The sequence below is a fragment of the Microcaecilia unicolor genome, chromosome 6, assembly GCF_901765095.1.
Source record: "Microcaecilia unicolor chromosome 6, aMicUni1.1, whole genome shotgun sequence".
In the NCBI taxonomy this organism is placed as follows: domain Eukaryota; kingdom Metazoa; phylum Chordata; class Amphibia; order Gymnophiona; family Siphonopidae; genus Microcaecilia; species Microcaecilia unicolor.
Window position 1 is genome coordinate 327,443,082 of NC_044036.1, and position 12,955 is coordinate 327,456,036.

General features: G+C 44.6%; 1 protein-coding gene across 4 annotated transcripts in view; it reads left to right on the top strand.

The window, feature by feature from the left end:
- RHOT1 (ras homolog family member T1) overlaps positions 1-12,129 on the top strand; it is a 92,940-nt gene extending 80,811 nt beyond the window's left edge. For 2 of the 4 annotated variants that reach the window (XM_030208404.1, XM_030208402.1), the window contains exons 20-21: positions 582-725; positions 11,998-12,129. In XM_030208404.1, coding sequence (XP_030064264.1) covers positions 582-725; positions 11,998-12,115 — 262 coding nt within the window. In that variant the 3' untranslated portion in view covers positions 12,116-12,129. The remainder of the gene's footprint in view (positions 1-581; positions 726-11,997) is intronic. The other 2 variants (XM_030208405.1, XM_030208406.1) reach the window with 1 other exon arrangement.
- Positions 12,130-12,955: the final 826 nt, after the last annotated feature.

Here is a 12,955-nt window from a genome sequence, read left to right on the forward strand (position 1 = left end):
AGGGCAGGACTCCAGTCTCGGTCGTGCTGTGAACAAATAATGCACACCTCTGAGGCTGTTATATCTAGAAACCTTGATGATTAATGGCGATGTGACACGGTAAACGCAGTTTCAGAGAAGTACTGCGTGTGCTATAGATGCAGGAAGGTTTCATGCTGCTTTTGTGACAATGTAGATGAACCACCACCACATTCACATGGTGTGTCGAGCCATATGCCCAAATAGACACAGTTCCTTGCGTTAAAATTTTTTAAATCTTACCTAGTGCTTGTAATTCTTGCCAGTAAGTCAGCTTTCTACTTTTCGTACAATCATCAATTCCCATTTTAATGAGTTTGTGTAAATATTGTGGGCCAGAGCACATGAATAGTTTGTAAAACAAACCGTCAACCCAAGTGTAATTTTAATAAAACACAAAACAAATTTGGCAAGAAATGTATTCCTTGAGAATAACTGCTGTACCCCAGTTTGAACTGACAACCGAGAGAGAGAGAGAGTCCAAATTGGTGTAGGGGTGGGGGGCATATAATTGTGTGGCTGTTCTGAGGCACACTATGACCTGCCAACTGTGTGTATGTAAGGTTAAGAGCCGGCGTAGCGGAGTTGGGTGCCATGCTGTTGGCAGACCGGGAGAGCAGTATCACTCACCAAGTGCACGCCGTCCACTCTGTAGAGGATTCTGTCTTCATGGGGTCATCTCTCCATCCACGTTTACACCAGAACAGGTAATGATGACACCATGATAAAACAACTCCTCGGGGCAAACCCGAACGAATTTGAATTGTGTTTTAGAACAGGGGTCTCTAATAGAAAGACGGAAGCTGCTGGTACTGTTTATAGACTTAACAGGTCTCTTGAAGCGTCTGAGGAAGTGAAGGTCTTCATCTTGGACAGCAACCGGTAATCTCTGAATAAATCTGTAAGCCTATGTATGGTCCCGTCAGCCCCATGTTTTGCTGCTGCCCAGACTTTCTCTTTTTATTTATTGGTTTTTCTTCAGTTCTGCGCCCCCCCCCCCCCCCCCCAAGCTCTCCATATGTTTTTCTTGTGCTAGTAAATTATATTTCTTCCTTTTAATAAGTGGTTTATTGAATGTGTCTGTTCCAGCTTTTAGTATTAAGATGCATTGAGTCCAGTTTCTGATGAGCATCACCTCAAGCTATTTAGATCCATAGGAGCCCTTTTACTAAAGGGTTGGCATGTAGCAATACGCTTGTCTCTTGCCAATCCAGAACTACCTCTGGACTCCCGCGGGAGCCAGGGATAGTTCCACGCCCAGCGTGCGCTGGTGCTTATCTAGTGGTAATCAGTCAGCACAGCGACTGAAAACAGGACGGGGCGCCAGGGAATGTGAGACCAGCGTGGGACAAACGCTTTAGAACCCCTGCCAGCTAAACCGGGGGCCCCGGAGCCAATTTGGGGGAAGCCCAGGCCCCCTTGGCCCCCCGTAGCTATGCCATTGATTTGGCGATAACAATAATTGGTGTTAACAAGCACTTGGCAGTAATTAGGAGTTACACATGGATCTGCCGTATGTCCTATTCGGTAACGTGTGACTCCAAAGGGGGGCGTGGCCATGTGAGGAGAATTTGGGGGGGGGGGGGGTCAGGCTGTTCTCAGAAATTACTCGCAATGTTACAGAATATCTGCACTTGTGCACCTAACCGCCATCTGTTGGGCGCCAGCACATACACCAGTCTTTGGCAGACGTAAATGCCTGCGCCCAAATCTTGTATTCTGTAAAAAGCTGTTCTGCGCAGAGCGCCCTTTCCAGAATACTAACTCGGGCCCCGAAGATCAAAGTAAATGCGGGCATTATTGGCTTGGGCCCTCTTCTCCACAGTGCACTGTACTGCCCCCTAGGCTACTCCAGGGACCTGCTTGCCGCCTAAGCCACTAGCGCCCGCATTTACCTTCTCACCTATGATCAGAGGGGTTTGTTGTGGCAAGCAGCGCCCACACCAGGCAATAAATTAGATTTAAATGAGCTCTGTGGTATTCCGCCCCTCTGATCATAGGAGCGGAATAGCACCTTAACCCTACGCCAGCTCTGAGCTGGCATTAGGGTTAAGACTCCCTTTGTTCCCACCCCCGTCCAAAGTCAGGCAGCCCGGGCTGCCACTGTCAGTCCTGGGGGTCCAGTGGACCCCAAACCCTCCAAAAGCAAGGCCATGGAGGCCTAGTGTCCCCCCCCTCCCCAACACATGCACAGGGGGGATGGAGGTCCAGTGGATCTCCAGCCCGCTAACCTCCCCTAGCACTCCCTCCTTTTCCAGTGCTGCCTCCGATGCATCCCTGACCTGTCTCGGGCACAATCCTCCTGCACTTTCCCCTGATGATCTATGCTAATAACATGCTTAAGTTTGCATGTTATTAGTGTTAATCATTGGGGAGTTAATTCCCTGCACTGTTCCAGCACTATTTCAGCATGCATCATTTCGGCACCATTTACAGAATCTAGTCCATAGTTATAAAGAGGCCTCATTGAGATTAACAGGGCTTCCATGATTTTAACATGTATGAAATCACATTAATTGGTTAACACATGTTAGGAAAGGAGGCCCCATGTTTATACCTGAGGCAGTGGAGGATAAATTGACTTGTCCCAGATCACAAGAAGTCTCCCATGAGAGAAGCAGGATTTGAACTCTGGCTGCCTTGGTTCTCGGTCTTCTACTGTAAACACCAGGCTGCTGCCCCATAGCCCAAGGCGATGCAAGATATCCTGAAGAAGGAACTGGTATGAGATTAAAAGCTGATGTGTATTATCCTCCTGTAATATTCACAAACTCTTAGACAACTCTTTTAACTGCTGATAAGTTACATTTAGCAACTGTTGGTACTGCTAATTCCAACAAATGAAGCTCCTAGCCAAAGAAAGCCCAAATTGTTTAAATAACAGCAAACAGATCGTAGACCTGTTCTGCATCTTGTCATGCATTGATCGTTTCCAAAAACATTTTGGAGCTCATTTTCGAAAGAGAAAATTGTAGCAGCATTTGGATGGTTTTCGCAACAAAACATCCAAGTTTGTATTTTTTTAAACCCACTTTCCAGATGTTTTTCTATGCAGTGTGTCCAGATCTCAAGGAGGGGCACGTTAAGGGCGGGATTTGGGCATTCCTAAGACCTGGACGTTTTTCAGCCATAATGGAACAAAATGAAACGTTTAGGACAAAACAAAAACTAAGACGTTTTGAGAATAGACCTGTTTTAAATAACAACTAAGCCATAAGAAGTACCCTAAACGACCAGATGACCATTGGAGGAATAAAGGAATGACTCTCCCCCCCCCCTTTACTCTTCCAATGGTCACCGACACCCACCCACCAAAGATGTGAAAGAAGCAGTACATACCAGCCTCTATGACAGCGCCAGTCCAGTTGGAGCAGCAAGCAGGTCCCTGGAGTAGCCTAGTGGGCAGTGCACTATGGAGAAGGGGACCCAGGACCATAATCCATTCTGTTACACTTGTGGTGGAAAGTGTGAGCCCTCCAAAACACACCAAAAACCTACTGTAACCACATACAAGTGATGCCTGCAGCCATAAGGGTTATTGTAATGGTGTACAGTAGGTTTTTGGTGGGTTTTGGAGGGCTCACTATACAATACAAGGGAGCAATGGCGAGGTGTATACCATGGAGGTTTTATGTGAAGGCCACTGCAGTGCCCCCCCCCCCCCCCCCCCACAGGGTGCTCTGCTGCGATGTCTGTGTGGCCAGTCTGACGACTCCTTCATCCCAATGGTTTGATTTTGTACATTTTTCACTTGGACTTTTTTTTTTTTTCCAAAAATGGACAAAAGGATTAATGCACAGAGCACAAAAACATCTAGCAAATGGCCATTTTCATTTAAAAAACAAATAGACAGTTTACTGTTTCGAAAACAGCTATATGTGCTATTCGGATTCTGGACGTTTTCAGCAAAACGTACAAAGTTGGACTTAGACGTCGTATTGAAAATGCCCCTCCACGCCCCCTGTTCTTGTGTGCACACAGTATGCTTGTGTTTAGTGAAAAGTCTTGGTGTACAGTGGTGTTGAGCACAATGTTTAGTGAAAGCAGTGGGGATGTGCATTCGTTGGAAACGGCATTTCCCATATCGTTTTTAACCCAAAGTGAAAAAAAAAACCCTGAAGTGTAATGTTTTTTCCCACATTGTCAATGACGTGTACTGTTGCTCGATAGTTAGTGCAGAGGTACAGTAGGGTTTGATTCTGGCAACCTTAGTTCGGTTCCCACTGCAGCTCCTTTTGACTCTGAGCAAGTTGCTTTAACCCTTCATTGTCCCAGGTACAAGAACTTAGATTGTGAGCCCTCTAGGGACAGTGAAAGTACCTGCATATAATGTGTACAGCGCCGCATACGTCTAGTAGCGCTATAGACATTATTACTTGTAGTTGAGTTCCCTGTTCAAGTAGGGCGCAGTCCCCTCCCCCCCCCCCCGACTCTATAAACATTGCCAAAAATTGCATATTAAAGATACGTATGGTACTTGCATATGAAATCACTATCAAATTAGACCTTATGAACAAGTAACTCTCTCTTATTTGTTGGAGGAAAGACTTCAGATTCTCTGCAATCATGATATTGTTCCATTCGTGCCTCGCAGACTGCTTCCTGTCCTTTATAGACCGTGTTGTCTTGTTATCGGGACTAGGTGCAGAATCCTCACCAGTCAGAAAACCTCCTAAGTAACTTTTATTTCCAAATGGTCAACTGTTTTTAAGTCACATATACACTTATCTGGGCGGTTACTTGAACCGTTGGGAACACTCAACTAGTGAGGATTCTGCACCTAGTCCCGATAACAGACAAAACGGTCTATAAAGGACAGGAAGCAGTCTGCGAGGCACGAATGGAATAATATCGTGATTGCAGAGAATCTGAAGTCTTTCCTCCGACAAATAAGAAGAGAGAGTTACTTGTTAAAAAATTGCGTATACAAATTTAGACACATTCCTGATTTGTGCATGCAATTTAATAGAATAACGAGCCAATTAATTCCAATAAGTGGGCTTATTAACCAGCAATTATTGGTACTAATTAGATTTAATTGAGAGTAACACGCGTAAAGTTAGGAGTGGGATCTGCACCTAAAATTTACAGGTGGTTCAAAAAAGGGGGCACGGAAATGGGAGGGTCCTGGGCGTTTTGGGGCGGAATGGGGGCGTGGTTTTTTTTTTAGTTAACGTGCATAATTACAGAATATGGGTGCTCTGTGTGAAAATTTAGGCGCGGGCATTTGTACCATATTTTTGTTGGTGCACATGGAGGCGCCTAAATTTACGCACAACTCCGCTTACGCAGTTATTCTATAAACCGCGCCACACTTTAGGTGCGGCTTCTAGAGTACCACTTATGCGGGTATTTTTTGGCGTCATGTACAGAATGTAGCCCAGCGTGGACAGTGTGTCCCCTGAAAAGAGAAAAACCGAAATGAAAAATCCTGTAACGGGGAAACTAAACCAGATGAGAATGTTTGGCCTGTACATCCCTAGAAAGCAGTGATTATAGGTCAGTTCTGTTTTCGGGCCTGCCACAATGTATATGTATGACAGAGATTTGCACGTAATTAATCCTTCATGCGTATATCCTGGATGTTCTGAAAACCCGGCCAGCTGGATGTGTCTGTTTACCTCATGTTAGTGACTTACCTAGTAATATTTTTAGACCCCTTTTTGCTGTTACACTGTCAGTCTCCTCAGTTCTGTATCAAAGGTTTAATTTTTCTTGTGTCCAAACGTAAATCCTTTTAATACCTGTTGCATGAAAGCCCTTAACCTCTGCTTTAAGGGACGCTGTCATACTGAGAGGGTATTGGAATGGCTAGCAGTGTTTAACTGAGCATGCACACAGATTTAATGTTTGGCAACCTGGGGGGGGGGTCCTTCTGTGGTTCGCCTCTGTTCGTGTCCTGTGTAACTTGGCTCCTATGTCCTGCCAGAATTCCACGCCATCCCGCTGCACTGCCTGGCTCGCTAACGCTTTGCTGGTTTCTGTCTGTAGATAAGTGTTTCATCAAGGGTTGATAGAATGTGAATTTTTAAATGCTTCTTTTAGAAAAGTATTACAAATTCCTTGCCAGCTGTTTCTTACCATGTGGTCTGTGCACAGCTTTCCCATTCTGTTTAAGATTGAACACTTTTTTTTTTTTTTTTTTAAATTTTAAAATCTATTGGGCCATTTTATTTCACCGTTCTGTTTAAGATTGAACACTTTTTTTTTTTTTCGGATGACGGGGATGTCACCACTTAGTAATATTCTCAAATATCTATGGATTTGATGTTGAGGTAGAATTCTGCAGAACGATTGTAAATGCATCATTCAGGAGTGCCTTTTAATATAAAATCATTTGGTGCTCATTAAGACCATGGAAACCATTTTTTGTGGGCAAAAGCCTTGTATTCTCACAGCTGTCATGCTCTGTGTTTAATTTAAATAAAATTTTTTTAAATTACATTTGTACCCACGCTTTCCCACTCATGGCAGGCTCAATGCTGCTTACATGGGGCAATGGAGGTTTAAGTGACTTGCCCAGAGTCACAAGGAGCTGCCTGTGCCTGAAGTGGGAATCGAACTCAGTTCCTCAGTTCCCCAAAGTCCACCACCCTAACCACTAGGCCACTACTCCACTGTTGATACTATTTGAGATTCTACATGGAATGTTGCTATTCCACTAGCAACATTCCATGTAGAAGTCGGCCCTTGCAGATCACCAATGTGGCCGCGCAGGCTTCTACATGGAACGTTGCTAGTGGAATAGCAACATTCCATGTAGAATCTCCAATAGTATCTATTTTATTTTTGTTACATTTCTACCCCGCGCTTTCCCACTCATGGCAGGCTCAATGCGGCTTACATGGGGCAATGGAGGGTTAAGTGACTTGCCCAGAGTCACAAGAAGCTGCCTGTGCCTGAAGTGGGAATCGAACTCAGTTCCCCAGGATCAAAGTCCGCTGCACTAACCACTAGGCTACTCCTCCACTAGCAACATTCCATGTAGAAGTCGGCCCTTGCAGATCACCAATGTGGCCGCGCAGGCTTCTGCTTCTGTGAGTCTGACGTCCTGCACGTACGTGCAGGACGTCAGACTCACAGAAACAGAAGCCTGCGCAGCCTTCTACATGGAATGTTGCTAGTGGAATAGATGTAGAATCTCCAATAGTAGCAACATTCCATGTAGAATCTCCAATAGTATCTATTTAATTTTTGTTACATTTGTACCCCGCACTTTCCTACTCATGGCAGGCTCAATGCGGCTTACATGGGGCAATGGAGGGTTAAGTGACTTGCCCAGAGTCACAAGGAGCTGCCTGTGCCTGAAGTAGGAATCGAACTCAGTTCCTCAGTTCCCCAAAGTCCACCACCCTAACCACTAGGCCACTACTCCACTGTTGCTACTATTTGAGATTCTACATGGAATGTTGCTATTCCACTAGCAACATTCCATGTAGAAGTCGGCCCTTGCAGATCACCAATGTGGCCGCGCAGGCTTCTGCTTCTGTGAGTCTGACGTCCTGCTAGTGGAATAGCAACATTCCATGTAGAATCTCCAATAGTAGCAACATTCCATGTAGAATCTCCATTAGTATCTATTTAATTTTTGTTACATTTGTACCCCGCACTTTCCTACTCATGGCAGGCTCAATGCGGCTTACATGGGGCAATGGAGGGTTAAGTGACTTGCCCAGAGTCACAAGGAGCTGCCTGTGCCTGAAGTGGGAATCGAACTCAGTTCCTCAGTCCCCCAGGACCAAAGTCCACCACCCTAACCACTAGGCCACTCCTCCAAGTGGTAGATATCCAAAATATGTCTAGATGAGACACAACTATTTAACATCTTATCTGAAAATATTTTTGATTATAAAAAGCAAGATAACATTTGATTATTGTTTTGAAAATACAGGTTAGTCCAATTTAAATGCATGGCAGAACTGTATTTAAAAATAAAGAATCTTTATTTATGGAACCAAAGAAGCTTAGCAGTAATTAGACGGCAACACAAGTAATTGGGAAGCAAAGCCAGTGCCAGGCAGACTTCTACGGTCTGTGCTCTGAAAATGGCAAGGACAAATCAAGATCAAGTAGTATCTTGTTGGGGAGACTGGATGGACCGTACAGGTCTTTATTTGCCATCATCTACTATGTTTTAAACATGGTTGAAATGCCCTTTCCTGTGGTTTAAAGTAGTAGAGAACCTTTAGGCCTCAAAAGTCATACACCAGTTAGGTTTTCAGGATATTCCTAATGAATATGCATGAAACAGTGTATTTACAGATCTGCCACATGCATATCCGTTAGGGACACTCTTGGGCTCATTTTCAAAAGAGAAGGGCGCCCATCTTTCGACACAAATCACAAGATGGGCATCCTCCCAGGGTCGCCCAAATCGGCATAATCGAAAGCCGATTTTGGGCGCCCTCAACTGCTTTCCATCACGGGGATGACCAGAGTTCCCGGGGGCGTGTCAGCAGCGTAGCGAAAGCGGGACTGGGGCGTGCTTAAGAGATGGGTGTCCTTGGCCGATAATGGAAAAAAGAAGGGCGTCCCTGACGAGCACTTTGCCGACTTTACTTGGTCCATTTTTTCTTGCGACCAAGACTCAAAAAGGTGCCTGAACTGACCAGATGGCCACCGGATGGAATCAGGGATGACCTCCCCTTACTCCCCCAGTGGTCACTAACCCCCTCCCACCCTAAAAAAAAACTTTTAAAATATTTTTTCCAGCCTCTATGCCAGCCTCAAATATCATACCCAGCTCCATGACAGCAGTATGCAGGTCCCAGGAGCAGTTTTAGGGGGTACTGCAGTGTAATTCAGGCAGGCGGACCCAGGCCCATTCCCCTCCCTACCTGTTATACTTGTGGTGGTAAATGTGAGCCCTCCAAAACCCACTGTACCCACATCTAGATGCCCCCCTTCATCCCAAAAACCTAAGCATCCCAGGTCAAACAACCTAAAAATTCTCGGAGTAACAATCGACCGAAACCTCACTGTAGAGAACCAAGCGAAATCTACCATAAAGAAAATGTTTCACTCAATGTGGAAACTCAAACGCGTGAAACCATTCTTCCCGAGGGCTATATTTCGCAACCTGATACAAACAATGATACTAAGCCACGCAGATTACTGTAATGGAATTTATGCGGGATGCAAAGAACAAATTATAAAGAAACTTCAGACCGCCCAGAACACAGCAGCCAGGCTTATATTTGGAAAAACACGTTATGATAGCGCCAAACCCCTCCGAGAAATACTGCACTGGCTCCCAATCAAAGAACGCATTGCTTTTAAGGTCTGCACCATGGTTCATAAAATTATATGTGGCGAAGCCCCGGGATACATGACAGACCTCATAGACAACCAGAAACACAAGATCAGCACGAACTTACCTAAATCTCCACTACCCAAGTACTAAAGGACTCAAATACAAATCAACTTATGCATCCAGCTTTTCTTACTTAAGCGCACAACTATGGAATGCTCTGCCAAAGATAATAAAAACAACGAACGACCACCTAAGTTTCCGGAAAGAACTAAAAACAAACCTGTTCAAAGTGGCATACCCAATCGACCCAACATAAATCCTAAGTTCCTGCGACACTGCAAAACCAAAGACTGTAATGGACATACTTTAACCCTCATCCCTCCTCCCTAACTTTCCCAATGTATATACCAAACATGAACCTTCTTTTACCACAGTGGAGGAGTGGCCTAGTGGTTAGGGTGGTGGACTTTGGTCCTGGGGAACTGAGGAACTGAGTTCTATTCCCACTTCAGGCAGCTCCTTGTGACTCTGGGCAAGTCACTTAACCCTCCATTGCCCCAGGTACAAATAAGTACCTGTATACAATATGTAAGCCGCATTGAGCCTGCCATGAGTGGGAACGCGCAGGGTACAAATGTAACAAAAATAAATAAAGAGGAGTAGCCTAGTGGTTAGTGCAGTGGAACATAAAATGTTGCTACTATTGGAGACTCTACATAGGATGTTGCTAGTGGAGGATGAGATTCTAGATTCTACATGGAATGTTGCAACTATTTGAGATTCTACATGGAATGTTGCTAGTGGACGAGTAGCCTAGCGGTTAGTGTAGTGGAACATGGAATGTTGCTACTATTTGAGATTCTACATGGAATGTTGCTGTTCCACTAGCAACATTCCATGTAGAAGGCTGCGCAGTCTTCTGTTTCTGTGAGTCTGACGTTAGACTCACAGAAGCAGAAGCCTGCGCGGCCGCATTGCTGATCTGCAAGGGCAGGCTTCTGCATGGAATGTTGCTAGTGGAGGAGTAGCCTAGTGGTTAGTGCAGTGGACTTTGATCCTGGGGAACTGAGTTCAATTCCCACTGCAGCTCCTTGTGACTCTGGGCAAGTCACTTAACCCTCCATTGCCCCAGGTACAAATAAGTACCTGTATACAATATGTAAGCCGCATTGAGCCTGCAAATAGGTGGCAAAATGTGGGATACAAATGAAACAAAGTAAGGGCTATGGTAGTGGTGTACAGTTGTGGGGAGTGGGTTTTGGGGGGGGGGGGGGACTCAGCACACAAAGTAAGGGAGCTATGCACCTGGGAGCTTTTTCTGAAGTCCACTGCAGTGCCCCCTAGGGTGCCCTGGCACGTGAGGGGGACCAGTGCACTACGAATACTGGCTCCTCCCATGACCAAAGGGCTTGGATTTGGTTGTTTCTGAGATGGCCGTCCTGGGGTTCCATTATCGCCGAAAATTGGGGATGACCATCTCTAAGGTCGACCTAAATGTGGAGATTTGGGCGTCCCCGACCGTATTATCAAAACAAAAGATGGCCACCCATCTTGTTTCGATAATACTTCATGGGGACGTCCTGCGAGGACGCCCTCAGGAAAACTCTGGCGCCCCGTTCGATTATGCCCCTCTCTGAAACCCTGACCAAAGTGCAGCCCTGGAGGACCAGATGTTCCCCATGTCTGGGTTAAAGCCTGACTATGGGGCTCATTTTCAAAGCACAGACTTACAGAAGTCTAAGTGCTTTGAAAATACGCCTTCACGAGTGTGAATAAGAGCAGCGAGAAAAGACTGTTTATCTATAGAGCGCTATCCAAACGACATGAGGGCAGTTCTGGAAAAGGCCACCTGTCTGGAACCTCTTCTGTACAAGAAAGTAGCTGCCCACTTTGTGCCTTAGTTTCAAGTTTTAGGTCTTGATATAATGCTGAAGAGCGAACTTTCTGAGCAGTTTACAATTAATAAATGCTAATATTAAAATATGGAAAGGGACGACAAAAATAGCCAAGTAGAGGTAGCATTGATTTTATAGAATTATTTTAAAAAAAAAACAACAAAAACTCCAGCAGTGGTTCGTGCCCTGCCCCTTGAGGGAGCAAAGGGAGGAGTATTTGAAAGAGGGGAATGTTCTAGCCTAGTTCTTTTCTGTTATTTCTTGATCAGTCTTGTACACTGCTTTGATCTGCCTGGCATTAAAGGTGGTATAATAATAAACATAAAACATAGTAGCATAACAGGTTAGATAACACACACATAATGTAGGTGTGACCACATACAAGTGCCTAGATTATAATTTATGACCCCCTTTTTTAAAGCAGTTTTCTATCATTTCTGCGTGTGTCTGTACTGTGCCCAGACTCAACCCATCTGATGTCCCACCATCAAACTGCCGGATAGCCTGAATATTAGCATTCACACTGCTATGTTCGCAAATATGTACATATTTATTCTAATGTGCTTTATATACATGAAACATCAAAAATGCCTCTACTTTTAGTACATGTATGCCAGTATTTTGGTCATATATGGGCATTCTTGACGCCTCAGTGTTGGCAGTGTCTTCATAGAATTAACCCCCATCTGTGAAGGGCCGAAGCGTGGGATTTTGCAGACCTATTTATGAATAAACTGTACGTAAACACGTGACAAGTGTGTAATACCTTTCTAGACGTGGCATCCTGTGATATTCTGTGGACACTGACCTTAGTCTGTGTGTTTTTAACAGGCACATGGTCCAGGCTGACCTGAAGACCTCTACGTTCTGGCTTCGAGCGAGCTTCGGCGCCACCGTCTTCGCAGTTTTGGGGTTTGCCATGTACAAGGCTTTATTAAAGCAACGATGATCGAAGAGCTGCTCTGCCCTCCCAAAAAAAAAATTTGCAGTATAGTCTCTCCTTTTATGTACATTTAAGTTCTGCCAGAAAGACAGAGATATTTATATACGCAGAGTTACTTTAGTAAACCGTTTGTAATTCCCTCGTGAGCGGGTTTTAAATAGCAATTTTGACAGTATTGGCGGCCAGCACTGTAACAGCCATCGGGACTGGTGTAGCAATGTCTGAAGCCAAAAGGGACTTTGTTGTAAATAATGTATATAGTGAGGCAATAAAACATTGCCTTCCAAACAGAGGTATAGCAAATGTTCTTGGGTGTTTCATCATAGTGACATGTTAACGACGGTTTCCTATACAATTGCACTTGGTTTTCACGTAGCATGGGTTAAACACCAGGCTCTTTGTAACTCAAGGATTCCCTATATTTGTATTTTTGCTTTGCTGCTTTGTTTTCCCTTACACAAGAGGACTTTTTGCGTCAGTTCACCTTGAAGAGAATAGTCGTGATTGATTTGTTGATCATATGTTTTATTTAACTTGCTTATGAATGATTTCCTTGTATTCACGTTCACTATAAAAGCTGTCTGTTACCAAACAAAGCAAACAGAAAACTTGCCCGATGGCTTCCAGAATCGGTCTCTGTGATTCTCTGTTTCATATTGCAGGTTGCTTCGTTTTAATAGGCCCTTGCGAAACAAGTGGGGAAGCTCCAACATTAGAAATCTTTATAATGCACTGTTTTGTTTGTCACTGCATTCCTTCTCCTAATATCTAGAACAGTATACAGGGTAAAACAAACTTGCATGTTTTACAGCAAATGTTCAATGCCTAGTTAGTTAGACACTCCAG